At 37.9% G+C, this 21800-nt stretch overlaps 1 protein-coding gene and 1 long non-coding RNA gene across 2 annotated transcripts in view; one reads left to right on the forward strand and one right to left on the reverse strand.

Moving 5' to 3' along the window:
- Positions 1–21800, reverse strand: part of LOC143303497 (uncharacterized) — a 55429-nt gene that overhangs the window by 3830 nt on the left and 29799 nt on the right. Inside the window, exon 6 of the long non-coding RNA XR_013059881.1 lies at positions 253–584. This is a non-coding gene — a long non-coding RNA (uncharacterized LOC143303497). The remainder of the gene's footprint in view (positions 1–252; positions 585–21800) is intronic.
- Positions 959–19201, forward strand: LOC117164837 (TWiK family of potassium channels protein 18). The gene is made up of 8 exons (XM_076623741.1): positions 959–2206; positions 3778–4250; positions 4797–4968; positions 13793–13949; positions 14186–14264; positions 14443–14609; positions 15322–15506; positions 19052–19201. Exons 2-8 carry the CDS (start codon positions 3942–3944, stop codon positions 19156–19158), a joined length of 1176 nt encoding a protein of 391 aa, XP_076479856.1. The 5' UTR covers positions 959–2206; positions 3778–3941; the 3' UTR covers positions 19159–19201.

A 21800-nucleotide genomic window follows, 5' to 3' on the forward strand; every position in this document is an offset into this window, starting at 1 on the left:
TACCATTAGTTAATCGTTTATATCAATTATGCGCTTTCATAAGTAACAAAATTAAGAAATCAATAAAAGGTGGAACAGGAGTTTATCCTCTCAGAGACACAAATCTTAAAACCGCTTTTGTATAAAAGAAAAGAAAAGAATAGCAAATGTAGCAAGCTCTTTCGCCGAAGTCTTCGTACATGCACAAATTCAAAATACATAAAACGAAGTCTCAGCAGGTGTCGTAATACCAACGAACGGTAGCATACTTACAAGACACAAGTACGCAAGAAATCGACGCCGGTGATAAATTTCAAAGGCGTGACGGAGACGTTCCGCGCGGTCGCATCTATAGGGTGTCCAGGAAGTTGCCAGTCGGGCAGGTCCAGCCCCGTTGAATTCGGTTATTTTTAGCGAAACGCTATTTTCAGTTCGACGTCTACGAAGCGAGTAACAAGGAATCAGTGCACGAGAGAGCCTCGTGGTGGTTTGGCTCGGCTCGTTTTCACGCAATTATCCATGTGGATCGTGAAACACACGCCATTAGACCCTTCCGGGAAATCGAATGCCATCGAGTGTCACGAAACATTTTAATAATATAAATTCTGAAATAAATCATTTAGATAAAATAATGTCAAGTAAATTATGACGTTGAATGGTTCGGTATATGAAAGTTATTACATTAGTGGATTTTAAGTTACACAGAATTAAACATAGCCGATTAAAGGACAGTTCTTACGGCGAATAAAATTGGAGTTCGTGGATTTTGTTAACGCTTTGTGATTAGCGAATTTGTAATTGAAAATTTGTGCAAAGAAATAGATGTTTGTTTCCAGAAGGATTGGCAGTAGATCGTAGAACGTTGTACCTTTTGGAGATTCGTAGTTTTCTTGGAAAAGATATATTTAAATTATACGTAAAATTACACTTTAATTTTGTTTAAATTATAGAGATTCGATTTATCTTTAAGAAGAAAGCGAAGTAAAAGTGAAATAAAGAAAATTATCTTTTTTTTCTTTGGAAGAATTATTATGTTTTTCGATGAATGATTAAAAATTGACAATAACTTTGATGTAAACAGAAAGCGTGGATTTCAAGAAGAGCCGTGATTCAATTGTTCTTGACAATTATCAAAATCGGAAACATCGTGGAACATGTAAGAAGATTCACAAGGAAGAGGAATTGACGTGTCTTCTGGGAGAAAAATGATTTACAAAAAGAAACGTGCAAGTCCAAGAAGAATGGATTCACGCAGCACGTGTCAACACGTGGCGAGTCGTCTCGACAGTGTGTCTGACTCAAAGGCACAGGCTAGTCTATATTTAAAACGCCACGAGGGTATCTAAGTCACTCTGAAAATCCTGAAAACCCCAAGAAAGCGAGGAAGAAAGAAGAAGCAAGAAAGTTAAAAGGTGACGCAAAGATAAAATGCAATACGTAATTCGAATAACGCTCGAATAGCTTCGATCCATAATTTTGCTTGCAAAAGGATTTCCAAAGATCCTTCGAATCTCCAAAGAATCAGTACGACAAAGCTGATCCATTAACGCAAGAAGTAAGATGAAAAGACCGATAACCTGGACGACTAATTTCAAGTGATCGAAAGCGAACGAAACGAAATTTTCAAAATCGAAAAAGACAGACGACCCATCGAAATCTCTAAAATTCGGCAGAAGCCAAATAAAGCAAAGAACAGGCATAGGTGCGAATCAGAGAAAAAGGATAGGAAGGGAATGGAAGTGCAAACCAAAGGGGAACAACTTGGATTAATAAGAGTGATCGAAAAATTCAAGATCGGACGATAAGATAAACGGGATTTTCGCTTCTCGAGAAATTGATCGTTCCTTCGGCGAAACGTATACTACGACCTGACAATAGATTTCGTTAAACTCGTTTTCGATTCTTGGCGGGTCGTGGACGAAGTCGATAGCAGGAGAGAGGTTGTGCATTCGAACGATATAATCCAGAAAAAGGCAGAAGGGACAGGACGACTGGCGATACTGACGTTTCCTATTAAACGGGACCGTGTAATTTTGCTATTGCGCCGGGTCAGCGATCGCGTATAATCGGCGCTCCCCTTTTTAGCATTCTACCGTGTTCCTCCTATTAATTTATCTGGAACGGATCGCGGAGGCCAGAGGTAAGGCAGACTTTTATCCGGAAACGGCCGATCGGGGGATCGTCATGCGGGCGGACCAAGAGGAATTGGACCTTCCAACCTAAACGGGTACGTTGACGAATAGGGCGTTCGCTTTCGAATGCCTGAAAGCAATGCATGTGTACTATCCTTCGAGAGTATACGAATACACTGGCATATTCGTGATAAGATACATCTCAGTTGCCAAAGCAGGAAGTTAAGATAAATTAAGATGATAATAAATAAAAGGATAAAAAGAACAAGGAGATGACAAAGAATATCAAGTATTATATGTAAAAATTAACAGAGTGAATAAATTGCCAGTATGACTCCGAAGCGATTGCCTGTTCTTGGCAATTTTTGATATAACGTACCTGTAAAATAATACAACGTGTATGATATATTGTTATATAACACAATATATGTATTTAAAATGTATTCAGATAATATCTTGCCTATTCTTGATCAGACAATCGAGGTTGTTAAAATAGGAAGCAATAAGCATGAACAATAAATAACGTTGCATGTAAAAATGATCATATAACGTTGAAAGAAATAGGGAAAACGATAGGAAACATTAAATATGTAATATTCAACGGACAGGTAGATTACGAAAATGATTTTGAAACAATGTCTGTTCTCGACAGTGCATATTATTCGGTACGATATAATAAACTATCGTTCAGAATCTAAAAGACGTTTGATACCGAAGCCGACAAGATCATAATCATAAACTTCTTCTTCTAACTCGAACCAAACTTAAGAGCATAATTAACAAATTGTATAATACGCAGAGAAAAAGAGGAAGACTCTTAAACCTCGTTCCATAGAGTCGTATAGCCAACTAAAAGCCGGAAGAAGGCCAAAACTTGGAGCATACGTTTACTCCGCTCGTGTTACGGAGAAATGAAAAGGGTGGCCCCGAGCTCACGGTCGACACGGTATATGCCTGACTTCTTTTTTTATTTTACGACTGCCACCGAAATACTTTCGTAATGGTGCACGCTGGGCTAGCGTCGCGACGCGGCGTCGGGTATTTCACGCATGTTAGATCTTCGTCGCGTCCAACCGCGACAAACGACCTCCGTCATTACGCAGGAAACTTCGAAATTACGTCTCTTCCCTCGCGTTTGTTACATCTACGATCGGTTCGTTAACCTGACAAACTGACCTCTTAATAATCTCGAAATGGCTACCTTTTACCTTCAACTTTCTTTATTAGATAATCTTATAAGGATTGTCGACCCTTGAAGAAATTTTCTAGTAGACGTTCGAAGAAGAGAGATAGCTTGCTTTCTCAAAGACCCTTGTACATAAAAGTTCGATGCTTTATAACGTTTAATTCTCCGTAATAAACTATTCCTAGATGAAATCGCCGTAACAAACTACCAATATCTCTATGACTTGAGCAAAGATATAAAGAAAAACAAAGAAAATCTAATAAACCCTAGTAAAATTTCCGTTGCAAATTTCAACAATTTTTCTACAGATATAAACCGCGATAAGTACAGGCAATATTGGCAGCGACCAATACATCCAACGCTTGAACCATACCTCCCTCAGAAAGGCAACATTAATAAAGAAAGAAAAGAAAGTCCTTCGTAAAAACCTTCTAAATTGAAATAAGATCCGTCTTTGAAATCTCACCAATTTCTCTACAGGTACAAAACGTCATAAACAATAATACACCACCATGTACGTGGAATGCTCGTAGCGGACCGCTCTCGAACGGTTCGATAGAGTCAAAGTCAGAAGCGAGTAGAACGAGCGTAAAGTGTGAAAGAAAAGGCAACGATATCTCGAGTGGTCGGATGCCGGATGAAAGATGGAAGGGGATCGAGCATCGTATTCGACGTCCAACAGAAACTGGCAGCGTGGAAATTATCGGGTACGCGGCGGAAGGCGAAGAAAACGAAGACGGAAGCCGTGGGGCGAGAGGATCGCGGACTGGACCAGGGCTCTGATAGCCTTCCTCTTCAGCAACGTCGGTATAGTGTGCCTGGTGGTCGGATATACCATAGCCGGGGCCTTCCTCTTCACCCACATCGAGGGTAGAAACAACCTGGACATCGTCGGGAACGTGATCAGGTTGAGGAACGTGACAGCTGCCACCCTCTGGGAGCTTACGTCCAAGGTAGCCACTTTTTCTTTTATACTATTTCCGTTTCATGGTTTCGAAAGAAAATTTTACTTCAGTTGGTTTTAGTAGGTGCGAGAATTATGGTTGACAATTTTTCTTCAATCAGTGATTTATGGATTTAAAGAAAAAGGTTTGCGGAAAGGAGAAAAAGCTTCCAATATCTTTGTAAACGTCCGTACAATATTACAGCGCGTTATAATATCTCATAAATTCTTATTAACAATCTTTCTGGACTTGTCGGTAACCTTCGATTTGAGGATTTTCAACTTTTTCATTAACGTCTTAGAAACGTTTTTACGGCAATTAAATCTGGTTCATAGATTTGTGGCATAAAATGGAAGTATTTGGGTACTACGTATATAGGTAAATTTATCGTTATTAAACAAGTACAATTTCCTTGCTGCGTAATTTAATGTAAAAAGTACGTTTTAAAAATTGGATTAAATTGAATAGACGCGTCCTGAAAGAGAGAATTTTAAAGAGAGAATTAGAACCAACGAAATTCTTATCCTCTTTATTTGCTTGGTTGGTCACGCGCAGGAGAACGTGTTTTCCGAGAGGATCTGGAAAGCGAAAGTGAAGGCGATCCTCGAGAACTATCAAAAGAAAATGGTAATGGCCATAAAGAATGGCTACGATGGCGGGGAGGAAAACAAAAGGTGGAGCTTCGCTGGAGCATTTCTCTATTCTCTTACGGTGATCACTACTATCGGTGAGTTTACCTTCTTATTACACCTATCTATAAGACATCTTATTAAGACATTTTTATCTCGTTGCACCTCCCATTCTTATTCAGTTTTCTACAATTTAGTTGTAAGAAAGAATTGGATTCAAAGCAAATAAAAAGGAATCTTAATTTCTTTCTTCCATTAAAGAACAGAACCATCGGGCTATAAATATCCTATTTTTATCTTCATATCCTATAACCACTCCATTTTTTGCAATTTGGTTGGAAGAAAGAAGTACAAAGAATGTAGAGAAAGAGGTAAGAAGAAAAAAGCAGATAAAATCTATCGAATGGTGAAACTTCTCTTTCTCCACCGTTTTTTTGTTCAACTTGGTTGAAAGAAAGGAGTGGATCCAGAAATATTAAAAAAAAAGTAATAGAATTTTCATTACATACGTAAAAGTTTCATTTCCATTTGTTTTTTCTTTTTTTTTTTGTTATATGATTGAAAGAAAAAAAGAGATTAAAAAGATAGCTTTATTTTCATAACGTAGACGTTTGATTTTGATTCGGTTCTTTGGACGAAATGGATTTAAAAACGTTACGGAAAATAAGAAAATTACTGTAAGATGAATCTAAAAAAAAAAGAAAAAAAAACAATACTAGATATAAATATAATATCTAAAAATCGGAAACCTTCGCTGCTACGCTGCCCCAACGCTTCTACTCTCTAGCAATGTGGATTACCATCCATTTCTGCAATTCCATTTACATGCTCATAACCACACCATAAATTACAAACACTTCTAAAAAAAAAAAAAAAAGAGAGAGAGAAATTACTCCGAGTGGGTTCAATTTACCCGCCTGCATAATCATCGTCCTTAACGTTACAAGAAAATTGTACCAACTACTCGAGAGAAGAAAACACCGAGAGAAAAAAATCGAAAAAACAAAGGGGTGAAATAGACGGCAGAAAGTAGAAACATACACGAGAGAAACACGACAGTTTTTGCCGGGACAAAGTTTAATGTTTCGCGTCGGACGAGCCTCGACCTGGCTAACCAGCTTGCAAAAAGAATGGTTAATGCCGAAAAGAGGAACACACGGACGCGAGTGACCTTTAACGTTTGAAATGTAGCCGCCGACTCGAGGAACGAATGTTTTCAAAGTTCCAACGAAGGAAATTGCGATCCAGTTTACCTGTGACCCGCTGGATAAATCTGTTTGCTAGGTTTGGTCCGGCAGGGATCAAACAAAATTGGATTAAGATCTGTGTATGTAAGAGCGTAAAGGGAGATGCGTTTTATTTTATTTCTCTTTTTTTCTTTTTTTCTTTTATAAGCTAGAGGATATTTACGCGTGTTCTCATCAGCGTGAAGGATAGAGCCTCGGATCTCGCCCTTAAAATATGAAATTTAAATAAATTATAGCGTTCTGTGAGGCTAACGGCTTATTTTAAGCTAAGGGCGTGAGGATATTACGTTTTATATAAAATACTGTGACGCGGAAGAAGGAAAAGTTAGTTTTGTGAATGCTGAACGAATATAATTTCTTTCTCATCAATTCCTCGTTTCAAGATCATATAGTAAGATAGGCAGGTCGATTAAAAGTCGATCGGAATTAACGAAAATTTCCTAAACATACTTTGACGCTTTTAAAAGATTATAACGCGGAGATTAGAAACATATAAAGGGCAAGAACAATTTAAAATTAAAAATATTTTCATAAGAATATGAAATTGCACAAATGTCCGTATAAACTACTTATAGCTTATCGCTGTTTGCCCTTTTTTTTTATTGATTATTACAATTACGGTTTTCCTCCTGAAGTTGGTGAGTTACGTTAAAGTTTACTGATTTCTGATTTCAACGGGACACAGAGAATCAGAGGATTAATTAATCAGGAACGATACACAGTGTCGATCGGAAGATCGATTAAGATCAACGTCCCAGGGAGTAGCTTCGTTAATCTCAGGAGGTCGACCGATCGGTGACTCAGCTCGGCCGTTAATTAATTTCCGGCCTAACGAAGTCTCTCGTGTATGATTCGCAGCTTGTCGGCTGTCTTCTATGTATACCAAAATCGCTTCCCAGTAACGGCCGCGCCGATTTCTCGACATCCAGGAAATACGAAACTGTCCAACCAGTGTAATTAAGTTCTTCCACTTTTTCCCTTTTCGCGGTTGCTTTAGATATTTTCTATCTCTTGGAATACACGCTTGGCTCCAAGAAGTATCGATTTAAAGGAAATCCGTTGATGGTTTATCGATAAGAAAAGATGAAATGATGCGTCTTGATTAAGTTACTTTTGAAGTTTTAATTCTGATGGGAAAAGTAGGAGTTTCGGGAGAAAAATAGCTTGTGTCTTTCGATAAAGCCTTTTTTCAACTTTGTTCGTTAAAAAATATTCAAGAGATCTCAAGAATATTCGAGAAACTAACAAAATCATCCAAATTCGTCAAATAAATTATTCATAGAGAACAGATATCTATCGCAATATTGGATACGAATCTTTTTATTCGTTCTAAGATTCTATAATCTCCCTTTATCTTAAATTTCTAATTATTATTAAATTTTTTCTCATTTTTTAATTCTCTAAAGCTTTCCTCGTTTCTTGTAACGATAAAAAATGTTTCCATACCGATGTGAATTGATCGAGAAAGAAATAACAGATGATATATCGCCTTAATAACACTTAATGCACTAAGAAAACGATAGAAAAAAGGGGTTCTAGTAGTTTGTCAAGAAAACGTGGTGATACAGTATCGGTTTAGATTGTTTGTCGAGCGAAGTACATTCAAGACAGGAGTACCAAAACGGGAATACGAAAACGCGTTAGCCGGAGGTATTAATTATACGAAAAAGCAGCGGGATTCGGCACCGATTGTCAGACGACTTAAAGGATGAAGTCGATAACGAGGCAGACTGGTTTACACGAGGGACTTCGGCTGAGTTTACCTGCAAGTTTGTTCCTCGTTACAGAAATTGCACGTCGTTCGATCATTTGGGTACACACAAACCCCGTTAAACCCCGTTAAAGTTTCGTCGGACTATTATCTTAACTGAAACTCGCTTGGTCGAAAGAGAGAGGCCCGCTAGTCGTAGTTAAAAATATTCCAAGATCACAGATCATTTACCTTCAACGTCTTCAACGCGTATAAACCAATGGTTTTACGGATGGTCCAAAAGTACAGAAATAATTTTTCTTTTTTATTTTTTTTTTTTTTTTTAGAGAGAAGTTATTGTTAAATATAGAATCTAAGAATATTGGTTCTTAGATTATTTTTTGAAGGAGAAGATTTGTTACCGGCTTTTTTGGTTTCTTTATAAAAGATATTTATTCCTATAGAGAGCTTTTTATAAACTTAACGCGTGAAAGTTCGTTCCTTTAGATTTTATTTTTACAACGAAATAAATGCCTCCTTTAGATAAAAAAATTTCGTTTCTCTCGCTCGCGAAATCGAGTAGAGTTTCGAAGAAGATTTTTTGTCATTCGTAAGATTAAAATCTGTATGTTAAAGAAATACTCTAATAGCCAAATCCGACGAGCTAAACATAGCCGACGCGATGTGACGGAAATCGAGCGTAGCACGACCTTCGCTCGATGATCTTCGGAGGACGCTTCGAATATGAGTCAATTAATTTCCGATTCAGCGTCGTTGACCGCGTTTTCGAAGGACGTGTTTAGCCCAAGCCAACGACAGTCTGTTCCACGCGATAAAACCGAAAATCCACGATTAAAAACTTTCCAACGATTTTAAATCCGAATAATTTCGCTGTTCGATGTACACTGTCGCTTAAAAGTATGCGAACGATTGTTTATTTTTGACAAAATGTAATTTGGTTAGGAAGTTATAAGCAGAAAAACCCAGGATGATTTTAATCTTTATCAGAGCTATCCGCACGATATTATGACGCGATAAAGCTTGGTTTTACAGATTAGCGTACAGTAAACGAATTCACAACTATCCTCGAAGCAGTTCTTGTCAAGTAACGGATAGGATAAAAGAAGATTCACGATGAATTCCGAGAAGAATCGCGTACGAAAGCAGGCCAGATTCACGAAAGTTTGTTTCCATAGGGAGATCAAAATACGAAAAAACTACGATATCGATATAACGAACGCGACCATTCGACGCGCAAATCATTCACCAACGGAAAAATCCCCTGAAAAAGGAATAGTTAATCGATCGTTGAAACATTTATGCGAACCTCGCGAAATACCTGCTGGTATACCGAACATGCTGCACAATATCTTGCAATTACTCTAAATATTGCCAGACTCTAAATGTTGCAGACTCGACGAATCCGATCGCGATCGTCCAGTTTTCGTAATAGCGGAAAAGAAATCGTTCCATTCGTCGGCATATGTAACGTATTATTACAAGCACTGCACTTACCTCTTGCATAAATACGGACATATAGCACTCACTCTGTCGTCTTGTTAATTGGCCAGCGTCCCTTCCCCCACTTCTCGAATTTTCCTGATCTAAGTAAGTCTAATTCGCCGCAGGAAGGTAAAAGGCAAAGCCTTATCTTTTAAATCACTTCGTATATTCTTGAAACACCATTAAAAGAATTCCAACGCTTTGCCGAGGTTCCTCCAGAGGCAACGCAAAACGAAGTATATAAATGCTCTTTAGGAGAACGCGGTTTATTGGAAACGTCATTAGAGTCGAAAGATATATATTACATATTCATGAAGTTTAATGAAATTAGTAGCAGTGTACTTTAGGAAAGTTCATCGGTGCTTATTACCTGGCTAGTTATCTTTGTCCTCGGCTCTATGCATAAGGGGCAATGCTTGGCTTGCAGTCAATGAACAAAACAGGACTTAGTAGCGAGGAAAATTGGAGGAGCGGAGGGGAGGGAGTGACGGTGGTTGATTAATAAGGCAATGGAGAGCGAGTGGCGCATCCCTGAGTGTGTGTAGGGGATAAGTGCGGCGACTGTACATAATATATCGCTAATGCCGATGAATGGAACGATTTCCTTTTCGCTATTACGAAAACTGGACTATCACGATCGTATTGGTCGAGTCTCGAACACGTGTGACAATATTTTAGCCGTAAACGCTAATAAGTCTCAAGGTTCGGCTGGACTATGATTCACGCTTATTATATGTACTTCGAATGGCTACTCGAAAAATCAGATAACGTAAATAATAGTACGTTCCAAGCTAAATTTAACGTCGACTATGATACTTCTTTTTTAGGCAAAAACAAAAGAAGGCCACTGGCGTTGGTAGATCGAGGGAATTAACGAGGGGAACTTTTATCGCGTTACAGGCGATACAGGTATAGGTGAGCGCGCGCGTGCACGCGACCTTTCAATTAATTCCCGGGGGCCTCTCGTCCCTTCCTCGCCCATGTCCCATCACCCTCTTCTGGGTTCGAGACGAGACCCAGCTATCCACTTTATCTCAACCGTGATTACAGGCTAGCAGCATCAGCCTAAAAGGGTAGGCTAGTCGACAGGCAGATCGATTCGCGAGCCGACCGTAGCCCGGCTAACGATAACCGCTTTCGGAACGTGTGAAAATTTTCGAGGACACGCCAATTTAATCGCTACTACAGTGGTGGACTTGCGTTGTACAGGGGATCCGGGGATCAGATAGTCGATCGATGGTAGTACCTTATATCTTGTTCGATTCGCAGGAATGTTCAGGCCAGTGGCTCTTAATCCAGCGTATGAGCAAAAACTTTCAGGAATACGCTGATTGCTTACCAAAATGTTTATAATTTTATAAAATATGTTCAATATTTATGCCACTTTTCTCTTTATCGATATATGAACAACGGTGGGAATAAAACCACGTATAAGATGTATAAAGCATAAAACCGCTGATCTATGAGATTCATAAAAATATGAATTACTATAAAAATCTATAACCTACTCATAATACCGATATATATATATACTTGTAATTCATTGATAACGGCACATCGATTAAACGCAAATGGAATACGAATTAGCGTTTCGTGGTAAAATGATCAGAGTCGTCAAAGGGAGCACTCGGAAGTTTCGTGGACCGATACGAAACGCATAAATCATCGAGGATCCGCGTAATCAGCGTCGCGTGGCGCTCATTGACGGATCGAGGACATTAGTGACAGTGTAACATGACGCAAAGGAATTATTGGTGATTAACCGAAAGTACTGGGAACCGATGTGTCTTGGTAGGCCAACGGGACGTGCTCGTTACACTAGAACCGGATAATTTCACCGTGGGTCAACCAATCAATTATCAAGATTAATCGCAGCACGCCCGATAATTTGCGACAACGCTTTATTTGACCAGCGAATTTATTAATAATTCAACGTAGTCGATAGTAGTCCCTCTTGTATTTCTGACTCTTCCCGTTACGATAGAACCTTGACTATCCGAATTTAATCACGTTATATCAGACCGTCGAATTTTTCAAGCAATCAATTATACGTACAATCGTATAGTAATTATATCGATGCGTAAGTATAAGTAATTTTGTAACAAAGTGCAAAGTTTTTAGTTTTCGAGTCAGATACACAGAATTCGCTCGTCGATAGATCGTCTTTAGCGTTTATTTAATAAAATGTTGTAGGGTTTCCTTTTACTACGATTATTATTGCTATACAATTTTGTCGAATGTATAATAATATCGTATAATAATACATAGTTTTATTACAAATTGTACTACTTCCCAAACCTAACTTAGAAACATAATGTTGCCAAAAATAACTTGGACCAAATTATAAACTCACTGCCATGTTTTCATAAAACGCTTGAATGTCGCGAAGAAAAATTCTCAAGAGGTTGGTGCTTAATAGAAAATTCAATAAACGGGAAGAAAACCGTCGATATCAGCGCATACAAAGACATAAGGTCCCTCGAAATCGCTTTACCACTGGAATTTAATCACCCAGCACCGTTCTCCAGGCCGGATACCGGAAACCCAAAGCCTCTGACGGCTCGCGCAGCGCTAAACAAATCATCGTGCCGTGAATCGCCGATAAATTATAATAAAGCGGCTTGGAACGTAAATACTCCGAGGCTGGTTTCCGGCTGTATTGGCCTCTCCGTGCTCTCCCGGTGTTTTCGAGATATCGATGTTTTCCGTTTTCACGCATACGCGTTCTCGCTACATACACAAAGTGGATCAAGTATCTATTCTATACAACGTGGGTCTAAATTCGTAGTAGCAGCGAAGCTAGGAAGATTGTATGGCTCGAAACAAGACGAAAATCAAGAATAACAAAATTATGTCGAAGGTTTCATTTTTGTGAAAATGGGATTTGGAAACCTGCCAAGTATGCGTGTACATGGCTAATTCCCGATTGGGTAAGAGCGGTTCTTGGAAAATTAAAAATTCCATAACTAACAACTTTGAAAATTTGAAAATCGTTGAAACAAACAGCTCAGAAATATCGAGATTTCGAAGTTTAACGAACAAAAGATTTGAAAGGTTATAAATTTCATAGTTCAGACATTTGAAAACGTGAAAATTTTTGAATTCGAAGATTCGGGAACTTGGGGATGTAGAAACGTAACAAACGAGAGATTCGACAAACTAGAAATTCGGAAATTTAGAAGTTTTTCGATTCGGAGGTTCGGATATTTGGAAATTTAGAAATCTAACGAACAAAAGACTCGGAAAATTGGAAATTTGATAATTTAGAGAATTTGTAGTTTGAAAATTTAGAAATTTGGAAATGTAGAAATTTGAAAAATTAAAAAATTGATCGGTTTGTAGAATTAGAATACGAGAATTTTCCGAAGTTTGCAGAAGTAGACTTCGGACGCCAGAAAGCAATGTAAAAAGGGTAAACAACTTTAACGTCCACGATTCTCGGATATTCACGGCTCTTTTCGCCTTTCGTAATCCTTCGAATACGATCCATAATTTGATGGAACGAGATTCCCAGAAGGGTTGCTCGTAAAATCTCGGCTGGAAAATGATCGTGGGCGATATCGTCGGAAACTTTTGACTTCCCTTCAGCGATCTTTACGACGCTCGACAGGTGTCGAAGGGTCGACGGTAACTTATAGTCGATTAAGTAATTAATATCGTACTCTCGCGAGAACACGCTCGATCAGGCATTCCTTTCTTTTTATAGTCAACGCGCGTTCAACTTTACACTTGGTGACTGACGACCGTTGATTCTGAGAGGGGATTTTAATTAAAATACTCGCGGTTGATGCTGTTACAAAATGTTACCGAACTGTAGATAAGATCAGGTATTTTGTTTTTTTTGTTTTTTTTATTTGGATTTTCTAAATCGAATCTGCTTAAAGATTATAGACAGGTGCAGCAACTCGCGAAAGTATTGGAACATTTACCACGGAAAAGGATATAGTAGAACTCCATTTATCAGAACTTGTCGGAGAACAAACAGTTTATATACAATTGGAGTTCGTATAATAGGAGCTCATCAATTATCTCTACCATTTACCATTTTTCGCTCATATAATAGGAACTCGGGTTCAGATAAATGAATTCAACCAGCAAAAGTTCATTTAATCGGGCATTAACTAAAATTTTGTTCGGACAAACGGAGTTTATAATAAATAGAATTCTACTGTAAATATATCGCGCCTCTTATTACAATATCATGAATGATTCGACAGATTATAGAGATCCATAATTGAACGCAAAATCGTTATGCAATTGTGAAGATGATGAATCAAGTTCAGAGCGTAATTACGTTATTATACCATATTTGTTATAACAGTCGTTATTATAATCTGATGTTTTTAACATAACTAAGAAAAAGAGAAAGACACAGTCGATACATTTTCGTCACGAACAAGTGAAAATTTTCGTGTTCGTGGCTTTTTTCAATGAAACGAAAGGAAGGATACGGAAGAAGCGACGACTTTTCTTGTTTCGCAGGTTACGGAAACATTTGTCCAAAGACGAAATGGGGCAAAGTGGTGACCATAGTGTACGCCATAATAGGCCTGCCACTTTTCTTGCTATATCTAAGCAACATCGGTGACATTCTTGCGAAAAGCTTCAAATGGACGTACGCTCGTTGCTGTCTGTGCAAGTAAGTATTCTCCTTTTCTTCTTATTTCGTTTTATTTCATCCATTTCTACTTTTATTGGATCGTTAGCGGAAACCTTAAAATTCGATTTGTGAAACCATCGTTGTTACATCGATCTACTTAATTGTTCAAGGATTAAAGAAATTTGCTTTTTCTTTTCTTTTAGATCCAGAGAATTCTGGTACTTTTGCTTCTTTTTCCTTCGATACGGATTTTTTCTTACTTTTTTTCTTTAAAGATGTCGCAGAAGGCCATTAGAAACGATGCCAAGAGGAAATACTCGTGATGACGCGGATGTAAGGAGAAATCATTGGCAAGTAAGTTTCGTGTTAAAATTTCGTTAACGCGTACTCGTAAATCGATATGTAAGTTTCCTTTGTATTAGGAAAGTAATATTCGCGAAAAATTCTGTACTCGCGCAAAATTCTCGGACAAATAATTATAAAATCAGGAAACGATAGAATTTTACGATAATATAGAGGCATTTGTCGATAGATGGTCGACATAGATGGAAGAGAAATTGATTCGTTCAGCGTGGACAAGAATATTTCCTTGGAAAAACACGATACGAAAGAGGAAAATGACGATGACAGTAATAGCAGTAGCTATGATCCTCAACAAGTCACTGTACCTTTGACGCTATGTGTCGCCATAATGGTCGGGTGAGTCGATAATATTTAATTAACCCGTATTTACAAGTACTTTTGACTAAGTAAATGATTGAAACATATAAATATTGATAAATATTGAAACATGTAATAAATAAAGTTCTGTATCGAGAGTTGATATCCGCTACATGTAAATTAGAAAAAGCTAAAATATAATGATAAACACTAAATGTTTATATCAAATTAGATTAACTTAAGGAACCTAAGTTACAAACTAGCTATATAAATATAAATATAAATAAGCTATAAACCTTAAATATCGTGGTGACCGAATATAAATCATACTCTGCAGCACACCATTAAGTGAAATTATTATTTTGGATATTGATGAAGTTTCTTGAAGAACGATATCTCTCCTTGGTTGAAAGAAATATAGATCTTAATATTCTTGGCAAAGAATATTTCCTTTTCTGATAAAATACGATCTAAAAAAATTATGAATCTCTCCAATAAAAAAACGCACCAGCAAAGTATATCATACGTAATTAACCCTCTGATATATTACGATTATTAGCGTCAATTTTATAAAAATATCAAAATACAAACCGACTATAATCATAATGTCACGAAATTAATCACAGACACGAATTAACAAATTCTCAAATTATCTTATTCGTCGATTTAAAACGGAAAATTTGTTATTCGTTGATCTATCGAAGGAAAATCGCGATTACGAACGATCGTGTCATTTGGAGGGACTTTTCAGGTACATTTGGGCCGGAGCCATCTTGTTTTCCGAATGGGAAGACTGGAACATGTTGGACGGTTCTTATTTCTGCTTCGTCTCCCTGTCGACCATAGGTTTCGGCGACATCGTGCCGGGTGACAAAATCTACGCGGCCCAGGGCCTCGATTTATCCTTCATCTTCTGCTCCATGTACCTAATGCTCGGTGAGTGCAGACCGACCTCACAATTTTATCGGTTTCGACGTTTAATGCTTCCAATTCCCTACGGACATTCACTTTTTCCATCCTCGTCCACTTTTGTCTTCTTTCTCTTCTCCTTTCTATCTTTAGATAAATAAAAATCACGTACATTCTTTAAGTTTTCCAGTTACCAATTCGTAATTTGTCTTGCGAATGGATTACAAAAATTTTATTCTACATTTCCCATCTATCTGTTTTTCGTCTTTCTCGGTTTGCAGCAATCTTTAACGTATACGGATATCGCGTTTTTAATTTTTGTATAACGTTTCAGAATTTTGATACACTTAACTTGCATATCATTTAAAATATTTAAATTATATTCCAGCAAAGGAATTCTCGATATTCGCAATATCAAATGAAATATAAATAAATAAAATATCAAATATCAAATAAAAGTAAAACGTGAAATTGTAAATACAATTTTATATCGTTTTTTTAAGAAATAAAATGTATGTATAGTACAGCGGATATCATATTTTTTATCTTTCGAAAATTAAAACGATCTCCCCTTTCAAATATTTGACATTTACATTTACAAGACTTCAAAATACATGAAATTCAATTTTAACCAAAATATTTTCCATTTTTTTGATTTGTTTTTTCATAAAGGTCCACCACTTTTCCTAGATACCATCTACGACAAGGGCAACCTCCCGTATAGATCTTTGAGTCCACTGGACGAGTGTTTCGTCTCGTGTCCTGTTTGAATTGATATTTGCGAAAGGGTCGAACCGTGTCACCGTGACGAAATTCTAACGGCAGTTAATGTGTGTCGCGATTTAATAGTTCTATTCAGGCCGGTTTCCAAGCACACGGACTTGACGACACGACAACGAACGTTTCGCTTAACAACGTTCTCGTTGATCCGATTCATTGAACGAATAATGTAATACAAGCTCGGAGGAACTGCGCGCTCCATTTTATCCTATAAATAAACGCATTTACGAACGATCGATTTCGATCCACGTATTGATCCCGACAGAGACGTCTGCTTCTACCGTGATTTATCACTACGTCATTCAATCGTGTTTGAAATTTGAGAACAGATTGCTATTGTTCCCCTTGTTTTATCTGTTTCTGTGATCGGCACATCGCAGAAATCAGTTTCTCGCTTATTTTTATGAAACGAATTATATTACTTTATTTCTATACCTTTTTTTTTTAGCAAAGTGCAAGGTGGATGTTGATGCAGATGCTGCTTTCAACGTTTTTTTTTTCTTTTTTTCAAATATCGAATATATATTCCATATCTTGTTATATTCACAAATATGTACAAGATGTACAGTCTCGAAGCAGCCATTTTTCCAATAATCGCACGAAATGGATCGGCCTCGACTCGGCTACAAACTGCGATAAAGGAATTTTTCAAGAATTTACTTTCTCGATAAACTAGGTCTAAGGATTGTACACGCTGTATAGGCGCATGTATATTTTCTTCGCTTCGAACGATCGAGATTCAGAAACGCCGTACGCGTAGATTCGAATGTCCGTCATCCGCCAGGCGAAGATCAAATATTTTTTTCGAGCTTTTTTTCTTACGATCGTTTCATCTTTGTTAACGAAAGGCTTCGTTTACGGGTTCAGCTTTTATTAGAATATTCATTAATTGAAAGCTATCATCAGAGTAGAAACCAACGAATCTCTTTAAATCCTAAAAGCTTCGTGGAAAAAAGCCGCGGAACGAATGAAAAATAAAATCGTCCACTCCATCGATCAGAAAACTATCGATGCACGGCACACCAACACATATTTGAGCAAGTTTTCGCTGGACGAACATCGAAACCGTCGCCGTAATTGTTTCTTTGGCAACGTGACAATTGGATCGCCGCGGATTTCCGCTGGAAACACGATGTCGCGTGGCCAGACTTGGTCGTTTTCAAAGAGATCGACAGCTTTAATTTGGCCAACGGTACGAAATATTCACTTCAAACAGTATCCATTCACTGGTTAAATTTCCACAGGGGGCATATACCGATAATATCACGTATACATAGAATATTTCGTAAAAATGTTTGTCGAAAAGTTCGTATTATTGTACGAATTCCGATAGTGGTATATTTTCGATTCTTTAGTTTTGTCGATTCCTGAAGTTGAAACTTGAAATCGAGAGTTTAATACGAATTTGCCCGTCTTTGTCTTTATCCAATTTTTCAAAAATTCACGAGAATTTCATATATTTTGTCCTGACAGCCGCCAAGAGGTTGAAGCACTCTAAACCATAAGCTTTTTAATTTTAATCTTCGCAAAATATTATATTATATTTACGCACATTTTTCTAACCATGTTATCTGAATCGTTCACGCTGTTAAAAACGCTTTTATCCACGAGATTTATCTTGTTCCAATCGCTCTAAGAAATTTAGCGAAACGTAGGTCTCATCGATGGTCACCGTGGGCGGTCAACGTCTCGATGATAAATAAAAATCTTCCGTCGTTTAAAATTCGTCGATTGTTCGATGCTGGCACGACCGTAGGTGCACACTTACGTGGTGTCGTGGTTAATGAATCGAGGGCCAAAGTGTCGCGAAGCGTGTCAAGGGTCAGGAGGATCGATTGCTTTTTAGCCGTCCGCCACTTTGTACGTGGCCAGACAAAAGTTTGACAACTAGCCCGAATTCTTCTTTCTATTTTAGCTTTTTTGAGGTTTACCCCGTGTCGTATCACAGGTAGTAGAGAAATTCGATTTTTCGATTGGCGTTTATGCGGCAATGGGAACGAGTCTCTTTGAAGCGGAGCTTTTTTCGAGTAGCGAATCGAATCCACGGCCATTTTATAGCCGTTCCTGTCTGAGCGTTGGTTTACACCGAGTGGACGTCGATCGAGCATGGATATTATTATATTATGGTACTATAAAAAAAAAAAGAAAAAAATAGAAAATTGTGCTATCATACAAGAATCGTTCAAGAAACAAAGGAAATATAATTCTTCGTATCAAGCAGAACAAATCTTTTCGTTTATTCTCTTTTCCTTTGGAACGATGCTAGACATTGTCGTATTATAAGGTTCTAAAGATTAGAAAATTACACTACAAGTACTCTTCGAGAAAACAAAGAAAGTCTCGAGTCTTTTCGTTATTATAGCACGCGGATATTATTATAGCACAATAGTTTGGCAAATAGAAAATTGCGTTATAAAAATCCTCGAAGAAACAAAAAAAGTATGATTCTTTGATCTCGACGCGTCAAGTCCATTAATTTCGAAAGAATATACGAGGACAGATTGAAAAGTTTTCGGAATAACGATAACAATAACAAATAAAGCAACTTCTAGCCGGCGATTCTGGAAACTTTTCAACCCGCTCTCGTAACGAAACAATTTACTCACCTTTTTCGCGAGAATTCTCTTTACGTGTAAATTCAAAGATTCGCGAAACTAACATAAACTGAATGTAACCTTCATTTACAGAGGTAAACATTTGTAAAGTAAAAGGTAGCACTGAAAGTAACGTCAACTTGCCAGTAGGCACAAGCATCGTTAAAAATAAACTAACAGCAAAGTAATACGTTTTAGGTATGGCATTGATCGCGATGTGCTTCAACTTGATGCAAGAGGAAGTGATCGCGAAGGTGCGCGCGTTCGTGCGTACCATTAAATACATATTCCGATGCGACAGGTGACCATAACCGGTCTCAGCCACGTTCTGCTCCTCTACGACGCTCGGTAAGTCGAAACTCGTTTCGTTTTATTCATGATACACAGTTTCGTTCGAAGCAAATCGTACTTTGAGATCGGTCCTCCAGAGAACACGCTGTCCGAACGAATCGGAAATTTAAGTAGACGCGCGTCAGGTGTCAGAAATATTTTCAAGAAAACGCGAAATATTAGAAATCGCGTGATTCTGATGGAAAGAAAAGGATATAACGCAATATTAACGCAATAATTCGCGGATTTATTTGTACGTAGCAGATGGCGACGATGTTGATTATAGCGATATAGCGAAGAAGCAACGTTTGTAACTTTATGCACAATATATAAGAAGATTAGTGAAAATATCCAATGTTCCCATGCCTTGTTTCTATGCAAAGATTTCACTTTGCATAGAATTTTCGATTGTTTCTTCCGTCCTAAACGTATAAACTAAAATGTCACAAAAGTAGTGTTTCTTAATTTCATTTCAAGTTTTGACGGCTTTTAGTTCGCTCGAAACTCGCTCGTATCGAAAGCGGAACACGGGTGGACAGCTCTTTAGTAAAATTACGAAAAATAAGAAACTAAAAAAAAAAATAACTCGGTATCGAACGGAATTTGCGTTATGCCTTAATCTCGCCTTAGAGAGAACCACAGAAATCCTTGGGACGCGATAAATGCGATATACGCGCGAGCTATTTTCGAAAAAATGTGCTGTCTTCCGGCGAAAGCACGCGGCGCGAAGAAACGAGGAGAGAAGTTGTTTCTCTCGGCGGCGAATCGCAGAATAGATAAAGAAGAGGCAAAAAGAAGATAGTAGGTGAAAAATGAAGCCTTCTTTCGAGAGGAAATATAATGGGGGCGTGAAACGATCGATCGACGGGAATTTAGCGCGCCGAAAGATCGAGCTGAAACGCTCGTTTACGCTTTCAAAGACATTGCTTTCATTTCCTCCGAGCGATGGAATATCCAGCCGGGGCAAAGAAAAGCGTTAAAAATGGAAGATTTCATTATTATGCGACACCGTCTACAGTTTCATTAAATACCCAAGTTATTAACCGGGGTTATTAATTTTGTTCCTCGCTTTTGTTCTTATTACGAGATTTATAATTGCATGGAAAATTGTGGATGGATGTGATTAAGATCTTCCTCATTTTGTTCTCGAAGAACGAGATTTAACAATCTGGTCACTCGTGCACGATAATTAACCAAATAATAATTAGAGAAATTGGAAACTAGAAGCACATTGACATCGGCAGACGCGAATCGGCGTCTTGTGTTTTTCGAGCGTTACCGACGGCAGACGTAAAACGACGTTTTTTATTTTTTCAAGCGTTGCCGCATATTCCATTTGCATACTTGTCTTGCAAAATTGCGCGGCATAGAAGACTAGGTGCTTGCGGCAGCGTACCGACGTCAAAGTCTTAATTAGGATCGCTTTGGCTATGATAAGTAGCAAAATAAAAAAGTCAATAAACTGTTCCGGTATTCGTCCAATTTATAAAGAAGAAATATATTTGTATATAAAATTCTAATTACAAATATTTTAGGTAATTTTACTGAAAGTGACGAAGAAGCTGGTCGTTTCCAGACGCTATCGCCTTAACACGTTCTTCTAGAGAATAGAACCCGGAAAAAATGACTTGGAAGAAAGAAAGTCATAAATCATAACGCTCGTCGTTCCGACACAACTAACTTTATCCTACAATTTTTTGTATCGGCAGAAATAATTACGGTATCTATAGATGCAAGACAAACGACTAACGCTTCGGACAGTCGAGAAAAAAGCTGAAGAGACAATGGCTTAAAATACGTTGCCATAAGTATTCGCAAACGTTTGGAGATTGATAAAAAAGAAGATCGTCTAAAAATTCCTCCTTCTCAAATACACTTTTATACGTGTACGTTGCTTTTTCGCTAAGCCTCTCGAGTATTCCGTCGATATATGTATACGGTATACAGTGATAGTGGAATATCCTCTTGAAACGATGGGCTGCTTTCTCTGAAAGCGAAGAAAGAAAACGCTTATGCTTATTTTTCTCGGCCAGGCTTCTGTGTGCTCGCTCCAAAGATGCACTAATGCCTGATTTCTTCGAGAAGAGTTTCGTGGTCGTCGCTAAAGCGACTTCACCCGGGGCTATGTCTCTCTAAAGCGGCCTTTAATGGCCGAAAAAGACGACACGGTCTAACGAAAGTTCGTGATATTCGCTGATTCGCTAGCAACACTCCAGACATCCTCGACACATCCTCGAAAAACCTATTCTACTCCAAATACGAAGGTTTATTTAAGTCGTAGAATTTCAGTGACCGTTCGCTTCGTGCGAAACTTTGAGCAAAGGAGAACGATTTTATAAGAAAATTCGAACGATTTCTTACAGGTTATCATTCAACGAAGATTATAAACTTTTATAATATTAACTTTGATTTTAGCAAAAGTCGACTGCCGCGATAATCACAAATATTTGCTTGCTTCCGAGCGAAACTGCTTTATCCTTGAATAGGATAATCGCGAGATAAGTTTAATATTGTTCGATGAACATATTTCTACGGAAAAACGAATCTTTTACGTTTTTCGCTGAGAATTACCATGTAATTCACGGTACATGAATGAAGCGCCGATTCCAAATTGCAA

This window comes from Bombus vancouverensis, chromosome 13 (assembly GCF_051014615.1).
Source record: "Bombus vancouverensis nearcticus chromosome 13, iyBomVanc1_principal, whole genome shotgun sequence".
NCBI lineage: Eukaryota > Metazoa > Arthropoda > Insecta > Hymenoptera > Apidae > Bombus > Bombus vancouverensis.

Bases quoted from the DNA above. Each gene is read 5' to 3' on its own strand.
- LOC117164837 (XM_076623741.1), top strand. From the start codon at position 3,942: ATGGAAGGGGATCGAGCATCGTATTCGACGTCCAACAGAAACTGGCAG. The intron at 4,969-13,792 runs GTGAGTTTACCT...CTTGTTTCGCAG, and splicing joins TACGGTGATCACTACTATCG to GTTACGGAAACATTTGTCCA. The intron at 13,950-14,185 runs GTAAGTATTCTC...TTTTCTTTAAAG, and splicing joins GCTCGTTGCTGTCTGTGCAA to ATGTCGCAGAAGGCCATTAG.